This window comes from Bos javanicus, chromosome 12 (assembly GCF_032452875.1).
Source record: "Bos javanicus breed banteng chromosome 12, ARS-OSU_banteng_1.0, whole genome shotgun sequence".
Taxonomy (NCBI): domain Eukaryota; kingdom Metazoa; phylum Chordata; class Mammalia; order Artiodactyla; family Bovidae; genus Bos; species Bos javanicus.
In genome coordinates, this window is record NC_083879.1 from 70,370,236 (window position 1) to 70,396,281 (window position 26,046).

General features: G+C 38.4%; 1 protein-coding gene across 1 annotated transcript in view; it reads left to right on the forward strand.

Moving 5' to 3' along the window:
* Positions 1-26,046, forward strand: part of LOC133258057 (ATP-binding cassette sub-family C member 4-like) — a 395,899-nt gene that overhangs the window by 230,635 nt on the left and 139,218 nt on the right. The window contains exons 17-21 of the mRNA XM_061434396.1: positions 5,160-5,369; positions 6,613-6,753; positions 7,550-7,587; positions 7,980-8,074; positions 10,434-10,580. Of these exons, the coding sequence (XP_061290380.1) occupies positions 5,160-5,369; positions 6,613-6,753; positions 7,550-7,587; positions 7,980-8,074; positions 10,434-10,580 (631 nt within the window). The remainder of the gene's footprint in view (positions 1-5,159; positions 5,370-6,612; positions 6,754-7,549; positions 7,588-7,979; positions 8,075-10,433; positions 10,581-26,046) is intronic.

Sequence of the window (26,046 nt, forward strand, 5' to 3'; positions counted from 1 at the left end):
CTGTCACCTGGGAGGGGGAATCTGAGGCAAGGGGGTCTTAAGGAAGGAGCTGACCTGGCATGTTGGAGGAACGTGAGGAAGACCAGCATGTCTGAGGAGAGTGAGCAGGGGGATGTGGAGGGAGCTGGTCTCTGAGCAGTGGGCAGTGAGCCCAGAAGTGAGATGGAAGCCTTGGATGGTCCAGAGCAGAGGAGGATGTGGTCTGATGTGGGATTTAAAAGATTCCTCTGATGGTCACTGGAGAGGTGACAGCAGAAGGAGTTACAAGGCTTAGTAAAGCTGAGAAGACAGAAGTGTGGGCTCAGGCTAGAGTATCAGTTTCTAGAGCTGCTGTAACAAAGTACTGCAAACTGGGTGACTTCAAACAACAGAAATGTATTTTATTTTCTTGAAATATAGTTGATTTACAATATTATATTAATTTCTGCTGTACAGTGAAGTGATTCAGTTATCATATACAGTTATACATATACATATATTTATTTTTAAATATTCTTTTCCATTATGGTTTATTATAGGATACTGAATATAATTCTTTGTGTGCTACACAGTAGGACCTTGTTGTTTATCCATTCCATATATAATGCTTATATCTGCTAATCCAAAACCTCGTACTCGAAGTCTCCCCAGCTCCCTCCCTGTTGGGAACTACAGGTCTGTTCTCTCTGTCCTAAAAACAACAGAGATTTATTGTCTCCCTGGTCTGGAGGCTACAGACCAGGCCACAGCCCTGCTAGTCCAGGTGCTGGCAGGGCTGTGTTCTCCCTGAAGGCTGCAGGAGAGAATCCTTCCTTCCTGCCACTGGTGTGCACCGGCCTTCCTTGTGTTCTTTGGCTTCCAGCTGCAGTATTGTGGTCTCTGCTTCTGATACCACGTGGCCATTATCCCTTGTTTGTCTGAATCTCTTCTGTTCTCATAAGGACATCAGTCATATTGGATTTAGGGTTACCCTACTCCAATGTGACCTCATCTTAGCTTGATTGCATCTGCAAAGACCCTGCTTCCAAATAAGGTAAGTTCACAGGTATCATGTTTAGGGCTTGAACACACCTTTTTAAGGGGCCACCATTAAGTGCACAATACCTCACAAGATTGGGAGTGGGTTGGAGATTAGTGAGAATTTTTCAGACTTGGTAATTGTTTGATGTTTCACCCCTTAGTTTGTCTGTGTCTGTGCCTCAGCACCTCTGTTGTTAACCCTTGTCTCTTTCAACAGACACATGGCAAAATCTCTCACTTATCAAATGAATTTCTGTTCTAAGAAAGATGATTAAAACATAGCATCTCTACCTCTCAAAGCAATTCCATGTGTAGACTGTTCTCCACTCCTCCAGGAATGTGGAGCTCAGATTTCTTAAGCTTGAGACCAGTTAACTTCATGTGCAGAGCAGATGATGTGCTGTGCTTAGTAACTCAGTCATGTCCAACTCTTTGTTACCCCAGACTCCTCTGTCCATGGGGATTCTCCAGGCAAGAATACTGGAGTGTGTTGCCATTCCATCCTTCAGGGGATCTTTCCATCCCAGGGATGGAACCCAGGTCTTTTGCATTGCAGAAAGATTCTTTACCATCTACGCACCAGAGAAGTCCAAGAATACTGGAGTTGGTAGCCTATCCCTTCTCCAGGGGATACTCCTAACCCAGGGATTGAACCAGGGTCTCCTGCATTGCAGGCGGATTCTTTACCTGCTGAGCTACCAGGGAAGCCCACAGAGCAGGTGATAGTAGTATGTAAAACCCTGCATTGGCAGTATTGAGTACAGAATGGTGAGAGGCACAATAACATATTTAGCCAGCCCCTAGATGTTTTGGGGCCCCCTTATTGCTTCTTTTGAGAATACCATCCTCAATTTTAGAACAACAATTTGTCCACTAGTGAGCACCCCTGGATGAGTTGGGCGTCCATCCTTTCTATTTGTCTGATCTCTCTCTCACACCAGAGGGGGGATTGCATGCCCCCTTGTCCCCTTGGAATTGTCAGGGCTTGGCTGCTGAGTGAAATTACTGTCTTTGTACCACTAGTAATTTCCTTGTGCAGCTTACAGATACTAAGTAGAAAGTGGTAATTTCATTAAGTAAGGTGTATGTATTTTGTCTCTCAAGTGGCACAAAACACAATATATCTTGAATAAAATTCTAATTCTTCAGTATCAGATGGTTCCCAAAGGTTTCATAGGGTTTCTTCAGGGGACCACCTCAGGAGATAGGATGAGAGGGGTCAAAGGTAGGGTCATGGGGCACTTTCTTCTACTTGATCTACCTTAACCAGATTCCCTCTTTTGATTGGTTTTGCATCCTGAAATTTTGGCCTCATATTTTGTTTGCCACTGAGTGAATTAGCTGTGTCTTGTTTCATGGGGCTAGAAAACAGTGAAAGCACCTGCATATGGGAGTTCCAAAGAACAGCAACGAGAAATAAGAAAGCCTTCCTCAGTGATCAATGCAAAGAAACAGAGGAAAACAATAGAATGGGGAAGACTAAGGATCTCTTCAAGAAAATTAGAGATACCAAGGGAACATTTCATGCAGAGATGGGCACAATAAATGACAGAAATGGTATGTACCGAACAGAAGCAGAAGATATTAAGAAGAGATGGCAAGAGTACACAGAAGTACTGTAGAAAAAAGATCTTAATGATTCAGATAACCACAATGGTGTGATCACTCACCTAGAGACAGACAGACTGGAGTGTGAAGTCAAGTGGGCCTTAGAAAGCCTCACTATATAAAAAAAAATAAAATAAAATAAAATAAAATAAAATAAAATAAAATAAAATAAAATAAATTAAAAAACAAAACAAAACAAAAAAAAGAGAAAGCCTCACTATGAACAAAGCTAGTGGCAGTGATGGAATTCCAGGTGAGCTCTTTTAAACCCTAAAAGATGATGCTGTGAAAGTGCTACACTCAATATGCCAGGAAATTTGGAAAACTCAGCAGTGGCCACAGGACTGGAAAGGGTCAGTTATCATTCCAATTCCAAAGAAAGGCAATGCAAAGAATATTCAAACTACCACACAATTGCACTTATCTCACACTCTAGCAAAGTAATGCTCAAAATTCTCCAAGCTAGGCTTCAACAGTACATGAACTGAGAACTTTCAGATGTTCATGTTGTATTTAGAAAAGGCAGAGGAACCAGAGATCAAATTGCCAACATCCGTTGGATCATTGAAAAAGCAAGAGAGTTCCAAAAAACATTTACTTCTGCTTTATTGACTACGCTAAAGCCTTTGTCTGTGTAGATCACAACAAACTGTGGAAAATTCTTTAAGAGATGGAAATACCAGACCACCTGACCTGCCTCCTGAGAAATCTGTATGCAGGTCAAGAAGAAACAGTTAGAACCAGACACGGAACAGAAGACTGATTCCAAATGAGGAATGGAGCATGTAAAGACTTTATATTGTCACCTTATATATTTAACTTCTATGCAGAATACATCATGTTAAATACTGGGCTGGATGAAGCACAAGCTGGAATCAAGATTGCCAGGAGATTTATCAATAACTTCAGATATGCAGATAGCATCACCCATAAGGCAGAAAGCAAAGAAGAACTGAAGAGACAGTCTCTTGATGAAAGTGAAAGAGGAGAGTGAACAATCTGGCTTAAAACTCAACATTCAAAAAATGAAGATCATGACATCTGATCCCATCACTTTATGGCAAATAGACGGGGAAACAAAGGAAACAGTGACAGACTTTATATTTTTTGGCTCCAAAATCACTGCAGATGGTGATTGCAGCCATGAAATTAAAAGATGCTTGCTCTTTGGAAGAAAAGCTATGACCAACCTACATAGCATTTTAAAAAGCAGAGACATTACTTTGCCAACAAATGTCCATCTAGTCAAAGCTATGGTTTTTCCAGTAGTCATGTATGGATGTGAGAGTTGGATCATAAAGAAAGCTGAGCACGGAAGAATTGATGCTTTTGAACTATGGTGTTAGAGAAGACTCTTGAGAGTCCTTTGAACTACAAGGAGATCCAACCAGTCAATCCTCAAGGAAATCAGTCCTGAATGTTCATTGGAAGGAATGATGCTGAAGCTGAAGCTCCAGTACTTTGGCCTCTGGATATGAAGAACTGACTCATTGGAAAAGGCCCTGATTCTGATAAAGATTGAAGGCGGGAAGAGAAGGTGACAACAGAGGATGCAATGGTTGGATGGCATCACTGACTCAGTGGACATGAGTTTGAGTAAACTCCAGGAGTTGGTGATGGACAGGGAGGCCTGGTGTCCTGCAGTCCATGGGGTCTCAGAGAGTCAGACACAACCAAGCAACTGAACTGAATTGAACTGGAGGGAGGGAAACTGAAGTAAAATGTCATGTATTTTCAAAAAACTTGATTAGATTGGCAGTAGCTTAAGCAGTTACCTGATCTGAGGAGGCCTGGTTATCTGCTTGTGATTGGTTGTTTTTAAGTTTTCCTCTCAAATTTGAGCGCACTGATTCTGGGTTAGGTTTTGGTTTGCTGCCAAGGCTTTACAACCACTCTAGTGTCATGGCCTTCTTTTTTAATGGCTTGAACAGAAAGAATATTAAATTTGCAGTTGGGAACTTCCTGAGTTTGTGGGGAAGTTATAAAGACAGTGAAGACACAGATAATGGATTCTCTGTCCAGAGCTACTTTTTACAGGTCTTGTCCCAGCTGAACACATGCTTCTGTGATAGTAACATGGTCAGCAAAGATTTGATGAATGACTCTTACCTATGCAGATGTGCTTGTGCCCATCTCTGTGTCAGTCTCAAATTTGTTTCCTGGAATATCTTTTCCAATTGACTTTTTAAAAATTCTGCTTGTCACATGAAATTTATCTGAATTGTCTAAAAAAACTCTTTTGATACTTCTACTGGCGTCTATAGTTTTTGCTTCCCTAAGTGCCCACAGTAGTTATCTCAATGGCCTCCGTTTTTAACACATGAGCACACATTTCTTTCTTATCTGCCCGCACCTTACACAGTATTTGGTTTGGCAGAGGACAGAAGGCTTGTACTGAAATAGATTTGTGAACTATAATTCCAGACCTAAAAAATATTTTCTTAAAAAAGTTATAGTTTAATACCAGTTAACTTTTCTTGATTAGTATTTAAATTAGATTAGTATTATCTAATGCAAGTACATTCATCTCAAGTTTAAAATTTTTATTTTAGGGTGAAATGGTGCAAAAAGGGACTTATGCTGAGTTACTGAAATCTGGGATAGATTTTGCTTCCCTTTTAAAGAAGGAGAATGAGGAGGCTGAACCATCTCCAGTTCCTGAATCTCCCACTATGAGGACTCAGACCTCCTCCGAGTCTTCAGTTCAGTCTCAACAGTCTTCCACACCCTTGTTGAAAGATGCACCTGCAGAAGACCAAGATGTGAGTTTCTCATTCTGCAACATCCCGGTCTGTCTGCTTTTGATGGCCGTTCAGTCTTCTCCTCTCATGACATCTTGTCTCAAAGTAAAAAAGTTTTCAGGGCCTTATTCCATGGAATTGGTAGAATTAAATTGCTCTCTGACCAGGGTTCTCCTCTGGGTATAGGATGATGAATCTTATCAAGATCAGTAGTGGGTACACTGCTATGAATTTCTGGGTGTATGTTTATAATGGCTCCCAGCTTCCCTTTTACATCCAGAGGCTTACTATGAAGACCCTCTCCTATCAAATCCTGCTATGACCACATTAAATCAGCTATTTTTTCCTACATATTGGAATGTTCTGGCACTGCAGATGACTGATTGTCGTATTCTGCCTTGGTGTCAGAAGGTTTGTGATAGACCAGAGATAACGTGTGCTAAGGACCTGACACACAGCAGACACTGATTAGTCCCTCACATTCCACACTCAGGAATCACTGAAATTCAGGAACCACATAGATTCAGATCATATGCTGTCCTCCTGCTATCCAAACTACCTTACTCCAACTTATTGTGTGAACTCAGCTTATTGTATTTGACTAGTATTTTGAGGTCCAGCTATGTTTTATGTTTTCATCATTGAATGACACAAGTCATCTAGAGGGATACATTAGCTACATATCACTTTGTGTGTTATTTTGGAACAAACTTCTGCATTCATATTTGAATTGGATATGTTTTGCATGTGCTGAAAGTCATAATATCCTACTTTTATTCTTTAGTTATATAATTTATTTTTAATTGGAGTATAACTGCTTTACAATGTTGTGTTGCTTTCCACTGTGCAATGAGGTGAATCTGCTCTATGTATACATATATCCCCTCCCTCTTGGACTCCCTTTCCCCCCTACACCTCTGTCCCAAACATCTAGATCATCACAGAGCACTGCTACTTTAAGCAAAGCCACACAACTATGAATAACCTTGTGCAAATGATATTTCCTTATTTCTTTTTTTTTATTTCCTTATTTCTAATAGATAACTAGAAGTAGTATGGCTGGGTCCAAGAGCCAATGCATATATGGTTTGGTTAGATATTTTCATACCTTCTCCATAGGAGATGGACCATCTTGCACTCCTACCAGCATGTGAGGTGTGTCTGTTTTTGCCACAGAATTGCAATTTAGGGCATTCTTGAACTTTTGTAGTTTTGTAGTTCATTATTTAAAATTTTGTCTTTCACTGCCATTTTTCCCTCCAAGACTGAGAATATACAGCATACACTATCTGAGGAGAGACGTTTAGAAGGAAAAGTTGGTTTTAAGACCTACAAGAATTACTTCAGAGCTGGTGCTCACTGGTCTGTCATCATTTTCCTTATTCTAGTAAACATAGCAGCTCAGGTAAGTAAGGAAATTTGTTTTGGTGTGTTCCCTTAGCTTGATATGCACATACTATTTATACTGTATCTATATTTAATTATTATTATGTTTATGAAGAGATTTATTTAAAAAAAAAAACTGGCTTATGAAGCTGTGGGATCTACCTGGGTGAATCTGAAAGCAGAAGAGCAGGCCTGCAGGCTGGAACCTCAGGCAGGAGCTACAGTCTTAAGGCAGAATTTCTTCCTCCCTCAGGAAGCTTCAGGTTGTGCTCTTACAGCCTTCGACTGACTGGATGGGGCCCACCACATTGTTGATGGTTATTTTTACTTAAGGTGACTAATTATAGATATGAACCACAATCCACAAAATATACCTTCACATTAATATCTAGAGAAGTGTTTGATTAAGTGACCAGAGACTAGAATGGCCAAGATGACACAGAAAACTGACCATCACAGTACTGTAAAGAGTCTTCCTTCAAAACCCCGAGCATTTACACTCCTACTTTTTTTTTGACATGTACTTGGATTTTCATTCAAATATGCTATCTTTGGGTAACAAAATAAGTGAGGCTTATTGGTGTGTGTTTGTGACAGAGTCTAGGGAAAAAAAAAAAAAAGAATGCCTTTTAGAGATATTAAAATATAACATACCCTCCCCTGACCTCTCATCATCTGGGATGTGGGGCTTGACACAGACCTGAGTCGGAAGGACCGTCTCCCTGTTCTCAAACCTTTCCGTCCCCCATCCTAGTGAGTGGGGTGTGAGGGCTCAGTAACGTCAGTGTGTGAGTGACTGTTGTTTCCTGCTCTAGGTTGCCTATATCCTGCAAGATTGGTGGCTTTTAAGCTGGTGAGTGATTCCTGCTCTGGTCCAAAGTGCTGTGAAGTCTACACAGAGCCTCACTTTCCCACAGGGTCAGGGGGAGGGGTGGGGATTGTTCAGCTTCCTCTTCTGACCCTCATGTAGTTTCCCTGAAGAAAAATCACAGTTCCTGCTGGACTGTGACCCTCCCATGGTCTCTCTCCATGTCTCACTCTCAGAAGCTTCCTCACAGACATTTTTGAGAATTGAAAGCTGTGATTCAAGTTGTATCTCTATAAGGTAAAGAGACATAGGGCCTTTAGAGCTGGGAACCATTTTCTAGCATTAAATTCATCTCCTAAATCAAGGTTAATTTTTTTTTCTGGTATATATGTATATTCTATCTATAGCATAATATTTTTCTCTTCCCTGTTCCATAGGGCAAATGAACAGGATACTCTTAATATCATGGCACATGAAAAAGGAAATATAACAGAGATGATTGATCTGGACTGGTACTTAGGAATTTTTTCAGGTAAAGCCGAATCATCTGGTCTATTATACTAGAGTCTGAGGTGCTTACAAGGAGCCTGTGTGAGCAACTAGGGCTTCCAGGAGAAATTCAGAAATACATCAACAAATAAGAGTCTGACTCGTATTTACTCTATTAATTAATTGGAATAATTATTTTAAAAATCTACTAGAAGAAGATGAATGAAGACTCTTAATTTGCTCTGTACTGGATTTTGGAAGTTAAACTAGAATTGAACATCCAGAAAATCAGCCACTGGAAACATGTGCTACTGTCTATTCTAATGGGTGGCTTTATCTAAATCTTATTATATGGATGGACAAGGGGATTAGAAATGGATCCCCACCCAGTGGTTTGAATTTTTCCAGTTCTGTCTGAATAAACCCTGTCTTTTATTGACCTTAGATGAATTCCTCTGGCAGCAAGGGCCCCCAAGCAAAAGCACTATTTTCTTGCAGGTATGCAAACTCCCCTTTGCCACACTGCTCATCTCATGGGCTTCACCAATTACTTAAGAGAGAAGCTAAGTAGGGAGAAATCCAGTGTCTGGGAGTTAATTAGGATTCCTTCTCTTTCTTACCTTGAGATCACAATGTTATTGCACCTCCAATTGTATGATTAATTTAACATCTGGCTTGCCAGACTAATATTAATTAATATGGCTCTGTTTTCACAAGAGTGCCTAAAATATGTGTAGCATTGCATACTTTCAAAAGGAAATCCTCATCTAAAATTTTAAAATATTTGCACAAGAAACATGCATACTAACTTTCTGCAAAGATACAGTGAATTAGATCTTTGTAAGAACTCACTCATTGAAATCTGGTATTTCTTTTGTTGATCACTTGCTAAGAAACCTAAATCCGTTAGCTGTTTACCTTCTGAATTGGTGGACTGTGGGGGCTTAAAGGAAGAAGGAAAAGATTCTGTTGTATATTCATTTAGGATAGTCAGCTAAGGCAGATACCTGTTGATGGAATTCAGGCATTCGAACAGCTTCCAGAGTTGGAATAACAGTGATGTGAAAAGCTGAAGGAGAAAAAATACTTGATGGAATATTTATAACAGAAGTTATTTCCAGTTTCCTTAGTATCATGGGTTCAAGAGATGTTTGGAGGGCTATTTTAATTTTTATATGCATAGTAAACACTCATTTATGTCATAAATAAAACAAATTTAAATAATTATGTGCATTTACAAATGCTTTTTGTTTCTATAAAACAATGAGAATAGATGCTCTTTTAGGTTAATTATCTTGTGTTAAGATATAATTTGTATTTTCTTGCAATTCAACTATTTAAGACATTTTCTACTTGTAACTTAGTATGGTATTTTCCTATTTTTAAAGCTACTGGGTATTTTGTACAATGAAGTGAAATAATTTCTCCTGTTTCCCGTTAATTCACATGCTGGTACCAAAGCATACCACAATTTCACATTAGGGAAAATTTTGTAAATAGATTTGAAACATGGAGAAAGAACGATTAACTACTTTTTATAATTAATTTTTCTGCTGAGTTTTTATTCAGTTCAGTTCAGTTCAGTAGCTCAGTCGTGTCGGACTCCTTGCGACCCCATGAATTGCAGCATTCCAGGCCTCCCTGTCCATCACCAACTCCCGGAGTTCACCCAAACTCATGTCCATCGATTCGGTGATGGCATCCAGCCATCTCATCCTCTGTTGTCCCCTTCTCCTCCTGCCCCTAATCCCTCCCAGCATCAGAGTCTTTTCCAATGAATCAACTCTTCACATGAGGTGGCCAAAGTATTGGAGTTTCAACTTTACAATCAGTCCTTCCAAAGAACACCCAGGACTGATCTCCTTCAGAATGGACTGGTTGGATCTCCTTGCAGTCCAAGGGACTCTCAAGAGACTTCTCCAACACCACAGTTCAAAAGCATCAATTCTTCGATGCTCAGCTTTCTTCACAGTCCAACTCTCACATCCATACATAACTACTGGAAAAACCATAGCCTTGACTAGATAGACCTTAGTTGGAAAAGTAATGTCTCTGCTTTTGAATAGTTTTTACTAGAACTTGCAAATTGAGTTTGGAAAGCCTAGAATGAAATTGTAGTTTACACTTCACTTTTTCTTCGCATGTGGTTTCTGTTTAGTGAAAGGAAAATACTGATTTTCATATTCTTTTTAATGTCTCTTGTGAATGCATTAAACTCTTACAGAATCCATTCTATATATGTATCTAAACTTATTTATTTCAAATTCTATATATAAAATTTATATGTAAATTCTTTTTATAGTGGAAAATACATAATATCTTTATAAACTACTTGCTGTACTTCAGTATCGTTGAAGAAAAGACAGACATTTTATGTTATGAGTGACATTTCTTTATTTCAGGTTTAACTGCATCTAGTCTCCTTTTTGGTGTCACAAGATCTCTCTTGGCATTGTACATCCTTGTTAATTCTTCACAAACTTTGCACAACAAAATGTTGAAGTCCATTTTGAGAGTTCCGGTATTGTTCTTTGATAGAAATCCAGCGGGTAAGTCAGACACCAGTTTTCTCAGTAAATATATCTTAACACATTTAGTGCTTTGCCATGTTCTGGTATTTGAAAATGGAAGATATGCTTGGAAGAAATCACTGTGTGTGTCAATTCATTTTCTACAAAAATCTTCACTGATATATTTCCTCTTACTAGAGAAAATTTGAATATAGGCGCATATAAGCTTTTCATTTATGTGTGTGGGGGAAGGTAAATCAGTGTTCACTTAGCAGAATGATTTAGGAATCCATTTGTTGTATGGCTTATGAAACACCATATATTTGTTTAAAAAATGTATTTATTTTAATTGGAGGGTAATTAATTTATAATATTGTGGTGGTCTTGCCATACATCATCATGAATCAGCCATGGGTGCACAATTGTCCCTTCATCCTGAACCCCCTCCCACCTCCCTCTCCACCTCATCCCCCAGGATTGTCCCAGAGTACCAGCTTGAGTGCCCTGCTTCATTCATTGAACTTGCATTGGTCATCTATTTTACATATGGTAATATACATGTTTCAATTCTATTTTCTCAGATCATCCCACCCTTGCCTTCTCCCACATAGTCCAAAAGCCTGTTCTTTACAGGCTCTGTGTCTCTTTTGCTGCCTTGCATATAGGATCGTCATTACCATCTTTCTAAATTCCATATATATGCGTTAATATTCTGTATTAGTGTTTGTCCTTCTGACTTACTTCACTCTGTATAATAGACTCCAGTTTCATCCACCTCATTTGAACTTACTAAAATGATTTTTTTTTGAGCTGAGTAATATTCCATTGTGTATATGTATCATAACTTCCTTATCCATTTGTCTGTTGATGAACATCTAGGTTGCTTTCATGTCCTAGGTATTGTAAACAGTGCTGTAAAGGACATTGAGGTGCATGTGTCTCTTTCAATTCTGGTTTCCTCAGTGTTTATGCCTAGCAGTGGGATTGTTGGGTCATATGGCAATTCTATAGCCAGTTTTTTAAGGAATCTCCACACCATTTTCCATAGTGGCTGTACTAGTTAGTGTTTCCACCAACAGTGTAGGAGGGAAATACCCTATATTTGATGTAAACATATTTAAATGTCCTAGACTAGTTGCTAAAACATGGACTCTTAAATAGCATTAAGTTATGTTGTCCCATATGAAGCACCTTCTTACAAGTAATCTCCCTATAGGGAGATTATATATAGGACGCAGGCTGTATATTTTTTTCTTTCATTGCCCTTTCATTCCTGGAATCACACAGCTCTGGCATGTTCTCCAGCTATGAGGTTTTCCTAATAAGGTAATGACTTCCAATTACATATAAGAGGCTTTGTATTATCTAACAGGTGAATCTTCAATAGTAAGTTTTGAATATGAGTGTCCCTGGAGGTTTACCAGTGGTTGATGCCTCCACCTTGAGGCCTTTCACCTGTCTTTGGAAGGTATCCTCCTGACTTGGGTTTCTATGAAGAGTTAGTTCATCAGTTAATTGGACACGTTCAGTCTGCCAGTTAATTAGACTTGTGCTGAGGCCCAGGGCAGCTTTGTTTTTGCAGGTGATGATTGACAGGACCTACTGAGGTACAGAGGTGGGCTGGAGGGAGGATGGAAGTAGTCTTGGACTGGCCATCAACTAGTCGTGTGATGAAGCCCAAAGCAAGTGCATACTACTTGGGCAGCCAAATATCAAGGCATGATATTATCATGATATAAGTATGGACTGTGGAGCCACCTTCCTAGGTTCAGTCCCGGTGCTAGTTCCTAATTGTGATAGCTGATTGTAGTTATGTTAATACTTATGTGTTAATTTCTCTGTGTCATAGTTTTCTCACCTGTAAAATAGAGATGATGTTCATATCTACCATGTCACAATAACATGAAAATTAAACAGGTTAATATATTCAGAGGGCTTAGCACATGGTTAGTGCCTAATGAACCTTAGTGATGATGATGACATCATCACAAAATCTGGGAACTTTGTCTTCTGTGGGATGGGAATAATGGCTGCCCTCCTTGTTTCATAAGACTTTTGTGAGAATTAAATAAGACTGTTTAGGGTAGTATCCTGTGAAAATTTATTCAGCACTTGTTTAGTTCAGGCACTGGATAAAACACAGGATAATAACCTGCAAAAGCCCACACAAATCTCATCTTACTATGAAACTGTAGAGAGAAAGTGATTGGAGAAGTCTATGCTATTATGGCTGTGAAGTTGTTCCACTTTGTCAGTTAATGCAAAAACTACAGTCATAAAGTTTGAAGCATTAAGTGGGACTGGATTTCTTTCATCACAGCTTCTGAGTGCTCATGACCACAGTTAACCAGGTTCTTCATGTTCAAGACCTGTAGGCTTCTCCACATGCTGATTCATTTATTTTTCAAGGATTTGGGACCAAGTTTAAATTTTTGAGGTTGCTTATCTTAGAGCAGCCAGCACACTCGTGTTTATCTTGCTTCCTTTTCCTTGTATCTCTCAGCACGACTTCATTGTTTCAAGAAAATTGAAGTCCAAATAAGTACTGCAAAGACAGGCCTAGTTTGCTCAAAAGGTTTAGGGGCAGAAAATTATTTATTTTCTCTTTTAATGATGTGTTAAATTAAACTCCTGTTTATAGTTTATTTTCAAAGTAGAATTTGTAATAAATTGTTTGTGGTGGACTTTCTTTCTTGTATGTGATGGCATGAAGAGCAAACCACATATAGCGATTCTTTGGAACTTCTTTGGAAGTTCATAGATCCAGACTATTCAAGCTTCCAAGTTCTGTTGTCTGTCAATCAAGGAACTGAAACTGTTAAACAACGAATACATTTCCCTGGGGGTTATTTATGCTTTAAAGAAGTTTTGTGGGTTAAATATTTGATATCTGATAGTAGCTTTACCTCACAAACTTAGGCCTTTATGAAGTAAAGAGGAGGAATTATTTTTCACAGAGCTAGAAAAAATAATTTCACAATTTGTATGGAAATACAAAAAACCTCGAATAGCCAAAGCGATTTTGAGAAAGAAGAATGGAACTGGAGGAATCAACCTACCTGACTTCAGGCTCTACTACAAAGCCACAGTTATCAAGACAGTATGGTACTGGCACAAAGACAGAAATATAGATCAATGGAACAAAATAGAAAGCCCGGAGATAAATCCACGCACATATGGACACCTTATCTTTGACAAAGGAGGCAAGAATATACAATGGATTAAAGACAATCTCTTTAACAAGTGGTGCTGGGAAAACTTGTCAACCACTTGTAAAAGAATGAAACTAGAACACTGTCTAACACCATACACAAAAATAAACTCAAAATGGATTAAAGATCTAAACATAAGACCAGAAACTATAAAACTCCTAGAGGAGAACATAGGCAAAACACTCTCTGACATACATCACAGCAGGATCCTCTATGACCCACCTCCCAGAATATCGGAAATAAAAGCAAAAATAAACAAATGGGACCTAATTAACCTTAAAAGCTTCTGCACATCAAAGGAAACTATCAGCAAGGTGAAAATACAGCCTTCAGAATGGGAGAAAATAATAGCAAATGAAGCAACTGACAAACAACTAATCTCAAAAATATACAAGCAACTCCTACAGCTCAACTCCAGAAAAATAAATGACCCAATCAAAAAATGGGCCAAAGAACTAAATAGACATTTCTCCAAAGAAGACATACAGATGGCTAACAAACACATGAAAAGATGCTCAACATCACTCATTATCAGAGAAATGCAAATCAAGACCACTATGAGGTACCATTTCACACCAGTCAGAATGGCTGCGATCCAAAAGTCTACAAATAATAAATGCTGGAGAGGATGTGGAGAAAAGGCAACCCTCTTACAATGTTGGTGGGAATGCAAACTAGTACAGCCACTATGGAGAACAGTGTGGAGATTCCTTAAAAAACTGGAAATAGAACTGCCTTATGATCCAGCAATCCCACTGCTGGGCATACACACTGAGGAAACCAGAAGGGAAAGAGACACGTGTACCCCAATGTTCATTGCAGCACTGTTTATAATAGCCAGGACATGGAAGCAACCTAGATGTCCATCAGCAGATGAATGGATAAAGAAAGCTGTGGTACATATACACAACGGAGTATTACTCAGCCATTAAAAAGAATTCATTTGAATCAGTTCTAATGAGGTGGATGAAACTGGAGCCTATTATACAGAGTGAAGTAAGCCAGAAGGAAAAACACCAATACAGTATACTAACACATATATATGGAATTTAGAAAGATGATAACAATAACTCTGTGTACGAGACAGCAACAGAGACACTGATGTATAGAACAGTCTTATGGACTCTGTGGGAGAGGGAGAGGGTGGGAAGATTTGGGAGAATGACATTGAAACGTAAAATATCATGTATGAAACGAGATGCCAGTCTAGGTTCGATGCACGATACTGGATGCTTGGGGCTAGTGCACTGGGACGACCCAGAGGGATGGTATGGGGAGGGAGGAGGGAGGAGGGTTCAGGATGGGGAACACATGTATACCTGTGATGGATTCATTTTGATATTTGGCAAAACTAATATAATTATGTAAAGTTTAAAAATAAAATAAATTTCTAAAAAAAAAATAAATCACAAATAGATCCACTAGTCAATTGTTAAAATCAATAAATGATAAACTAGTACTTTAAAAAAAAATCAGTAGACATTTAAAATATATTATTGGACAGAGAGTTGGGATGTAGGTGAAGATGCTATGACATCCCAGTTCTACTGAAACATAGCTTTGGAAGAGCTGTGCCAGTCACTTTTCTTCTCTTGGCCTCAGGTTTTAACATGTAAGAAGTGGGGACCTTTTCACTCTATTGGTCTTCTACTAGTTGTTATTTGTGGACCCAAGCACTAGAGAAAAAGTCCCTGTCTTCCAGGTATTTGAAAACATAAGTAATTGCAGACAATGGATTGATTCTTTTTTTTTTTTTTTAATGTCATGTCAATATTCTTTGATTCCGTATGGAAAAGATACAGATCCAAAATTTAATATAGCTGTAGATTGGAGATCTCAATTCACACGTACACACAACACAGACACTTATAAGCATAGTCCTGTGGTGTATTTCTTTTTCATAGTCAATTACATAAGTTGTTGCCCTTATTTAAAAAAAAAATTCTGAAAACTGTTCTGGAACTTAAAGATGAACTGTTTTCAAAATGAAATCACACCAGTGGGAATGTGAGAGGAATTTAGGAAATAAAACTGATTAAAAACAAAACAAAACAAAACAAAACAAAACTATCATCTCTAAGCTTACAGCAAACTCAGCTCAGTATCCAGACTCTTGATGATACTGAAATGCTTTCTTGAGCCACCAGGGACAATCTAGGTGCTAAAGCTAATCTCAGAAAGTGTGTTAGGGAAAGAAGAGGGAAGCCAGCACTTTCACTGTTGCCCTTGGTAATCTCTACACATGCTTCTCTCTGGGCCTTTTAGAAGCATGTTACAAATGTTTTGACAGTAGGCTGAACATAAGCAATGATGTTTCCTTCATAAATACTGTCATGAAACTAACTGTGATCTGTTGAATGTTTTTTTCATTCTTGGTAACTAGGATTAATTTTCAGAAATTTCTCCCTCAGGTGAAACTCTAATATATAGGAAAAAAGATGATAAACTTCCATGTACACTTTGAGTGGAAATTTATTAAGAGATTGTTGAGTACAAAGCTATTATAAAATCAAAGTCTGTGTTCTGGAAGTATTTTCCTTTCCTTTCCTTTCTTGCAACTGCATTTTAATAGATTGTATCCCATGGGATTAGTTTTCATTCCAATCCCAAAGAAGGGCAATGCTAAAGAATGTTCAAACTACAGTATTATTGCACTCATTTCATATGCTAGCAAGGATATGCTCAAATCCTTCGAGCTAGAACAACTGACTAAGAATTAATCTCCAAAATATACAAGCAGCTCATGTAGCTCAATACCAAAAAAGCAAACAACCTAATAAAAAAGTGGACTGACTGAAGAACTGAACAGACATTTCTCAAAAGAAGATTTATAAATGGCTAATAAACACATGGGAAAATGCTCACCCTCGGTCATTATTAGAGAAATGTAAATCAAAACCAAAATGAGGTGTCATCTCAAGTCGGTCAGAATGGCCATCATCCAAAAGTCCACAAACGATAAGTGCTGGAGAGGGTGTGGAGAAAAGGGAACCCTGTTGCACTGTTGGTGCGAATGTAAACTGATACAGCCATTATGGAAGACAGTATTTTTGTTGCTGTTCAGTCATTCACTCGTGTCTGACTCTTTGTGACCCCATAGACCACAGCACACCAGGCTTCCTGTCCATCATCAATTCCCAGAGCTTACACAAACACATGTCCGTCGAGTTGGTGATGCCATCCAACCATCTCATCCTCTGTCGTCCCCTTCTCCTGCCTTCAATCTTTCCCAGCATCAGGGTCTTTTCCAATGAGTCAGTTCTTCACATCAGGTGGCCAAAGCTTTGGAATTTCAGCTTCAGCATCAGTCGTTCCAAGGAGTATTCAGGACTGATTTCCTTTAGGATTGACTGGTTTGATCTTGCAGTCCAAGGGACTCTCGAGAGTCTTCTCCAACACCACAGTTGAAAAGCATCAGTTCTTCAGCACTCAGCCTTCTTTATGCTCCCAATACTCACATCCATACATAACTATGGAAAAACCATAGTTTTGGCTAGGCAGACATTTGTTGTCAAAGTTATGTGTCTTCTTTTTAATACAATGTCTAGGTATATCATAGCTTTTCTTCCAAGGAGCAAGCGTCTTTTAATTTCATGGCTGCAGTCACTGTCCATGGTGATTTTGGAGCCCAAAAAATAAAGTGTGTCACTGTTTCCATTGTCTCCCATCTATTTGCCATAAAGTGATGGGACCAGGTGTCATGATCTTTGTTTTTTGAATCTTGAGTTTTAAGCCTTGAGTTTAAGTGAAAAAGTTTTAATTTTTTTCATTTTCCTCTTTCACCTTTATCAAGAGGCTCTTTAGTTCCTTTTTATTTTCTGCCATAAGGGTGGTGTTATCTACATATCTGAGGTTATTGATATTTCTCCCAGCAATCTTGATTCCATCTTGTGCTTCATCCAGCCTGGCATTTCACATGATGTACTCTGAATATAGGTAAATAAGCAGGGTGACGATATACAGTCTTGAGGCACTCCTTTCCCAATTTGGAACCAGTCCCTTGTTCTGTGTCCAGTTCTAACTATGGCTTCTTGACCTCCATACAGGTTTCTCAGGAGGCAGGTAAGATGGTCTGGCATTCCCATCTGTTGAAGAATTTTCCAGAGTTCGTTGTGATCCACACAATCAAAGGCTTTGGTATAGTCAACGAAGCAGAAGTAGATGTTTTTCTGGAATTCTTTTGCTTTTTCTATGATCCACTGGATGTTGGCCATTTGATCTCTGGTTCCTCTGCCTTTTCTAAATATAGCTTGTACATCTGAAAGTTCCTGGTTCATGTACTATTGAAGTGTAGCTTGAAGTATTTTGAGTATTACCTTGCTAGCATGTGAAATGAATGCAGTTGTGCAGTAATTTCAACATTCTTTGGCATTGCCCTTCTTTGAGACTGGAATGATACCTGACCTTTTCCAGTCCTGTGGTCACTGTTGAGTTTTCCAAATTTGCTGACGTATAGAGTGCACCACTTTCACAGCATCATCTTTTAAGATTTGAAATAGCTCAGCTGGAATTCCATCAAATCCAGCAGTTTTGTTCATAGTAGTGCTTACTAAGGCCCATGTGACTTCACACTCCAGGATATCTGGCTCCAGGTGAGTGATCACACCATCGTACTTATCTGGGTTGTGAAGATCTTTTTTGTACAGTTCTTCTGTGTATTCTTGCCACCTCTTCTTAATATCTTCTGCTTCTGTTATGTCCCTACCATTTCTGTCATTTACTGTGCCCATCTTTGCATGAAATGTTCCCTTGGTATCTCTAATTTTCTTGAAGTGATCCCTAATATTTCCCATTATATTGTTTTTCCTCTGTTTCTTTGAACTGTTCACGTCATAAGACTTTTTATCTTTTCTTGCTATTCTTTGGAACTCTGCATTCAGATGCATGTATCTTTTCCTGGCTCCTTTAGCTTTTGGCTTCTATTCTTTTCCCAGCTATTTGTCAGGCCTCCTTAGACAGCCATTTTGCCTTGTTGTGTTTCTTTTTCTTGGGGGTCATTTTAGTCACCACTTCCTGTACAGTGTTATGAACCTCTGTCTATAGTTTTTCATGCACTCTTTCTATCAGAGATAATCCTTGAATCTATTTGTCACTTCTACTGTATAATCATTAAAGGATTTGATTTAGGTCATACCTGAATGGTCTAGTGGTTTTCCCTACTTTCTTCAATTTAAGTCTGAATTTTGCAATAAAGAGCTCATGATATGAGCCACAATAAGTTCTTGGTCTTGCTTTTGTTGACTATATAGAGCTTCTCCTGCACAAAAGAGCTGGCTGCAAAGGATATAATCAATCTGATTTCAGTATTGGCCATCTGGTGATGTCCATGTATAGAGTCACAGTCTATGGGGTCTGAAAGACATGGACATAACTTATGGACTAACAGTCCCATAGGGAAATGGGGAAATGTTTCAACTTCTTGAACACTTGGAAAGTCTATTCTAGACTTGTTATATGTTTAAAAATCTCTATCTATATGTTATTACAAACACAGTCATGCTTCTCATGATGGGAAAATCCTGCCTCCAAACCTGCCATTGAGAGAAGGCAGTGTTATATAGCAGCATGTTGTTAACAATTAAGTAGAAAACAGAGCAACTGCCCTGGGTGATTTTCTGTCTAAGTCCCTGATTTGGGGATTTTTAAGTGAACAATTAGTTAATGATTTCTTTCTGAACTTTAAGTGAATGTTTCTGGAAGTGTTCTTTTGATTCAGTGAGTAATCTTATCCTTCGCTCTGTTTTATTGAAGCATGTAAGCAAAAAGAAGAGAATCTTGAAGGTGTCATAAGAAAAATAATGTGGTCATTTCTTGCCATCCTACACAAAGAAAAATATTTGAACAGGTATTGCAGTGTATGTGGACTAGTACTTAAATACATTTTGTCACATAAATAATTCTATGTATCTAAATAAGCAGCAGTGCTTTGAATTATAGGCAGAATCATGGATTAATTGTTTTTTATTACCTTTATTTATTTTTAATATAAATTTATTTATTTTAATTGGAGGCTAATTACTTTACAACATTGTATTGGTTTTGCCATACATCAACATGAATCCGCCATGGGTATACACGTGTTCCCCATCCTGAACACCCCTCCCACCTCCCTCCCCATACCACCCCTCTGGGTCATCCCAATGCACCAGCCCCAAGCATCCTGTATTATGCATGGAACCTGGACTGGCGATTTGTTTCATATATGATATTATACATGTTTCAATGCCATTCTCCCAAATCATCCCACCATGTCCCTCTCCCACAGAGTCCAAAAGACTGCTCTGTACGTCTGTGTCTCTTTTGCTGTCTCGCATATGGGGTTATCGTTACCATATTTCTAAATTCCATATGTATGCGTTAGTATACTGTATTGGTATTTTTCTTTCTGGCTTACTTCACTCTGTATAATAGGCTCCAGTTTCATCCACTTCATTAGAATTGATTCAAATGTATTCTTTTTAATGGCTGAGTAATACTCCGTTGTGTATATGTACCACAGCTTTCTTAACCATTCATCTGCTGATAGACATCTAGGTTGCTTCCATGTCCTGGCTATTATAAACAGTGCTGTGATGAATATTGGGGTACCTGTGTCTCTTTCAATTCTGGTTTCTGCAGTGTGTATGCCCAGTAGTGTGATTGCTGGGTCATAAGGCAGTTCTATTTCCAGTTTTTAAAGGAACCTCCACACTGTTCTCCATAGTGTACTAGTTTGTACTAGTTTGCATTCCCACCAACAGTGTAAGAAGGTTCCCTTTTCTCAACACCCTGTCCAGCTTTTATTGCTTGTAGATATTTTTTGGATAGCAGCCATTCTGACTGGCATGAAATGGTACCTCATTGTGGTTTTGATTTGCATTTCTCTGATCATGAGTGATGTTGAGCATCTTTTCATGTTTGTTAGCCATCTGTATGTCTTCTTTGGAGAAATGTCTGTTTAGTTCTTTGGCCCATTTTTTGATTGGGTCGTTTATTTTTCTGAAATTGAGCTACAGGAGTTGCTTGTACATTTTTGAGGTTAGTTGTTTGTCAGTTGCTTCATTTGCTATTATTTTCTCCCATTCTGAAGGTTGTTTATTCACCTTGCTTATAGTTTCCTTTGTTGTCCAGAAGCTTTTAATTTTAATTAGGTCCCATTTGTTTATTTTTGCTTTTATTTCCAATATTCTGGGAGGTGGGTCATAGAGGATCCTGCTGTGATGTATGTCAGAGAGTGTTTTGTCTATGTTCTCCTCTAGGCGTTTTATAGTTTCTGCTCTTACATTTAGATCTTTCATCCATTTTGAGTTTATTTTTGTGTATGGTGTTAGAAAGTGTTCTAGTTTCATTCTTTTACAAGTGGTTGACAAGTTTTCCCGGCACCACTTGTTAAAGAGATTTTCACTTTTCCATTGCATATTCTTGCCTCCTTTGTCAAAGATAAGGTGTCCATACGTGTGTGGATTTAATCTCTGGGCTTTCTATTTTGTTCCATTGATCTATATTTCTGTCTTTGTGCCAGTACCATACTGTCTTGATAACTGTGGCTTTGTAGTAGAGCCTGAAGTCAGGTAGGTTGATTCCTCCAGTTCCATTCTTATTTCTCAAGATTGCCTTGGCTATTTGATTTTTTTTTTTTTTGTATTTCCATACAAATGTATTTGTTCTACCTCTGTGAAAAATACTGTTGGTAACTTGATAGGGGTTGCATTGCATCTATAGATCACTTTGCGTAGTATACTCATTTTCACTATATTGATTCTTCCGATCCATGAACATGGTATATTTCTCCATCTATTAGTGTTCTCTTTGATTTCTTTCACCAGTGTTTTACAGAGGGATTGGGGGCAAGAGGAGAAGGGGACGACAGAGGATGAGATGGCTGGATGGCATCACTGACTCGATGGATGTGGGTCTCAGTGAACTACTGGAGTTGGTGATGGACAGGGAGGCCTGGCGTGCTGCGATTCATGGGGTCACAAAGAGTCGGACACGACTAAGCGACTGATCTTATCTGATCTGATATATAGGTCTTTAGTTTCTTCAGGTAGATATATTCCTAAGTATTTTATTCTTTTCATTGCAATGGTGAATGGATTTATTTCCTTAATTTCTCTATTTTCTCATTATTAGTGTATAGGAATGCAAGGGATTTCTGTGTGTTGATCTTATATCCTGAAACTTTACTGTATTCATTGACTAGTTCTAGTAATTTTCTAGTGGAGTCTTTAGGGTTTTCTTAGTAAAGGATCATGTCATCTGCAAACAGTGAGAGTTTTACTTCTTTTCCAATTCGGATTCCTTTTATTTCTTTTTCTGCTCTGATTGCTGTTGCCAAAACTTCCAAAACTACATAGAATAGTAGTGGTGAAAATGGGCACCCTTGTCTTGTTCCTGATTTTAGGGGAAATGGTTTCAACTTTTCACTGTTGAGAATAATGTTTGCTATGGGTTTGTCATATATAGCTTTTATTATGTTGAGGTATGTTCCTTCTATACCTGCTTTCTGGAGAGTTTTTATCATAAATGCATGTTGAATTTTGTCAAAGGCTTTCTCTGCATCTATCGGGATAATCATATTGCTTTTATTTTTCAATTTGTTAATGTGGTATATTACACTGATTTGCCGATATTGAAGAATCCTACATCCCTGGGATAAAGCCCACTTGGTCATGGTTTATGATCTTTTTAATATGTTGTTGGATTCTGATTGCTAGAATTTTGTTAAGGATTTTTGCATCTATGTGCATCAGTGATATTGGCCTGTAGTTTTCTTTTTTTGTGGCATCTTTGTCAGGTTTTGCTATTAAGGTGATGGTGGCCTCATAGAATGAGTTTGGAAGTTTACCTTCCTCTTCAATTTTGTGGAAGAGTTTGAGTAGGATAGGTATTAGCTCTTCTCTAAATTTTTGGTAGAATTCAACTGTGAAGCCATTTGTACCTGGGCTTTTGTTTGCTGGAAGATTTCTGATTACAGTTTCAATTTCTGTATTTGTGATGGGTCTGTTAATATTTTCTATTTCTTCCTGGTTCAGTTTTGGAAAGTTGTACTTTTCTAAGAATTTGTCCATTTCTTCTACGTTTTCCATTTTATTGGCACATAATTGCTGATAGTAGTCTCTTATGATCCTTGGTATTTCTGTGTCTTCTGTTGTGATCTCTCCATTTTCACTTCTAATTTTATTGATTTGATTTTTCTCCCTTTGTTTCTTGATGAGTCTGACTAATGGTTTGTCAATTTTATTTATCCTCTCAAAGAACCAGCTTTTGGCTTTGTTGATTTTTACTATGATCTCTTTTGTTTCTTTTGTATTTATTTCTGCCCTAATTTTTAAGATTTCTTTCCTTCTACTAACCCTGGGGTTCTTCATTTCTTCCTTTTCTAGTTGCTTTAGGTGTAGAGTTAGGTTATTTAATTGACTTTTTTCTTGTTTCTTGAGGTATGCCTTTATTGCCATGAACCTTCCCCTTAGCACTGCTTTTACAGTGTCCCACAGGTTCTGGGTTGTTGTGTTTTCATTTTCATTAGTTTCTATGTGTATTTTGATTTCTTTTTTGATTTCTTCTGTGATTTGTTGGTTATTCAGTAGCGTGTTGTTCAGCCTCCATATGTTGGAATTTTTAATAGTTTTCCTCCTGTAATTGAGAACTAATCTTACTGCATTGAAGTCAGAAAAGATGCTTGGAATGATTTCAATTTTTTTGAATTTACCAAGGCTAGATTTATGACCCAGGATGTGCGCTATCCTGGAGAAGGTTCCGTGTGCACTTGAGAAAAAGGTGAAATTCATTGTTTTGGGGTGAACTGTCTGATAGATATTAATTAGGTCTAACTTGTCTATTGTATCATTTAAAGTTTTTGTTTCCTTGTTAATTTTCTGTATAGTTGATCTATCCATAGGTGTGAGTGGGGTATTCAAGTCTCCCACTATAATTGTGTTATTGTTACTTCCCCTTTCATACTTATTAGCATTTGTCTTACATATTGCAGTACTCCTATGTTGGGTTCATATATATTTATAATTGTTATATCTTCTTCTTGGATTGCTCCTTTGTTCATTATGTAGTGATCTTCTTCCTCTTTTTTCATAGCCTTTGTTTTAAAGTCTATTTTATCTGATATGAGCATTGCTACTCCTGCTTTCTTTTGGTCTCTATTTGTGTGGAATATCTTTTTCCAGCCCTTCACTTTCAGTGTGTATGTGTCCCCTGTTTTGAGGTGGGTCTCCTGTAGACAACATATATAGGGGTCTTGTTTTTGTATCCATTCAGCCAGTCTTTGTCTTTTGGTTGCGGTATTCAACAAATTTACATTTAAGGTAATTATTGATAAGTATGATCCCATTGCCATTTATTTTATTGTTTTGGGTTCAAGTTTATACACCCTTTCTGTGTTTCCTGTCTAGAGAAGATCTTTAGCATTTGTTGGAGAGCTGGATTGGTGGTGCTGAATTCTCTCAGCTTTTGCTTGTCTCTAAAGCTTTTGATTTCTACTTCATATTTGAATTAGATCCTTGCTGGGTACAGTAATCTGGGCTGTAGGTTATTTTCTTTCATCACTTTAAATATGTCCTGCCATTCCTTCCTGGCCTGAAGAGTTTCTATTGAAAGATCAGGTGTTATCCTTATGGGAATCCCCTTGTGTGTTATTTGTTGTTTTTCCCTTGATGCTTTTAATATTTGTTCTTTGTGTTTGATCTTTGTTAATTTGATCAGTATGTTTCTTGAGGTGTTTTGCCTTGGGTTTATCCTGTTTGGGACTCTCTGGGTTTCTTGGACTTGGGTGATTATTTCCTTCCCCATTTTCAGGAAGTTTTCAACTATTATCTCCTCAAGTATTTTCTCATGGTCTTTCTTTTTGTCTTCTTGTTCTGGGACTCCTATGATTCGAGTGTTGGGGCGTTTATCATTGCCCTGGAGGTCTCTGAGATTGTCCTCATTTCTTTTAATTTGTTTTTATTTTTTCCTGATTCATTCATTTCTACTATTCTATCTTCTACTTCACTAATTCTATTTTTTGCCTCAGTTATTCTACTATTTGTTCCCTCCAGAATGTTTTTGATCTCATTTATTGCATTATTCATTATATATTGACTCTTTTTTATTTCTTCTAGGTCCTTGTTAAACCTTTCTTGCACCTTCTCCATCCTTGTCTCCAGGCTGTTTATCTGTGATCCCATTTTGATTTCAAGATTTTGGATCATTTTCACTATCATTATTCGGAATTCTTTATCAGGTAGATTCCCTATCTCTTCCTCTTTTGTTTGGTTTGGTGGGCATTTGTCCTGTTCCTTTACCTGCTGTGTATTCCTCTGTCTCTTCATCCTGTTTATATTGCTGTGTTTGGGATGCCCTTTCTGCATTCTGGCAGCCCTTTCTGTATTCTGGTAGTTTGTGGAGTTCTCTTTATTGTGGAGTGTCCTCACTGTGGACGGGGTTGTATGGGTGGCTTGTCAAGGTTTCCTGGTTAGGGAAGCTTGTGTTGGTGTTCTAGTGTGTGGAGCTGGATTTATTCTCTCTGGAGTACAATTAAGTGTCCAGTAATGAGTTATAAAATGTCAATGGGTTTGTAATGACTTTGGGCAGCCTGTATATTGAAGCTCAGGGCTGTGTTCCTGTGTTACTGGAGAGTTTGCATGGTATTTCTTGCTTTGAAACTTGTTGGCCCTTGGGTGGTGCTTGGTTTCAGTGTAGGTATGGAGGTCTGGAAGAAACACAAGCTTGAATCAAGATTGCTGGGAGAAATATCAATAACCACAGATATGCAGATGACACCACCCTTATGGCAGAAAGTGAAGAGGAACTCAAAAGCCTCTTGATGAAAGTGAAAGTGGAGAGTGAAAAAGTTGGCTTAAAGCTCAACATTCAGAAAACGAAGATCATGGCATCTGGTCCCATCACTTCATGGGAAATAGATGGGTAAACAGTGGAAACAGTGTCAGACTTTATTTTTCTGGGCTCCAAAATCACTGCAGATGGTGACTGCAGCCATGAAATTAAGACTCTTACTACTTGGAAGGAAAGCTATGACCAACCTGGATAGCATATTCAAAAGCAGAGACATTACTTTGCCAACAAAGGTTCGTCTAGTCAAGGCTATGGTTTTTCTTGTGGTCATGTGTGGATGTGAGAGTTGGACTGTGAAGAAGGCTGAGTGCCGAAGTATTGATGATTTTGAACTGTGGTGTTGGAGAAGACTTTTGAGAGTCCCTTGGACTGCAAGGAGATCCAACCAGTCCATTCTGAAGGAGATCCGCCCTGGGATTCCTTTGGAAGGAATGATGCTAAAGCTGAAACTCCAGTCCTTTGGCCAC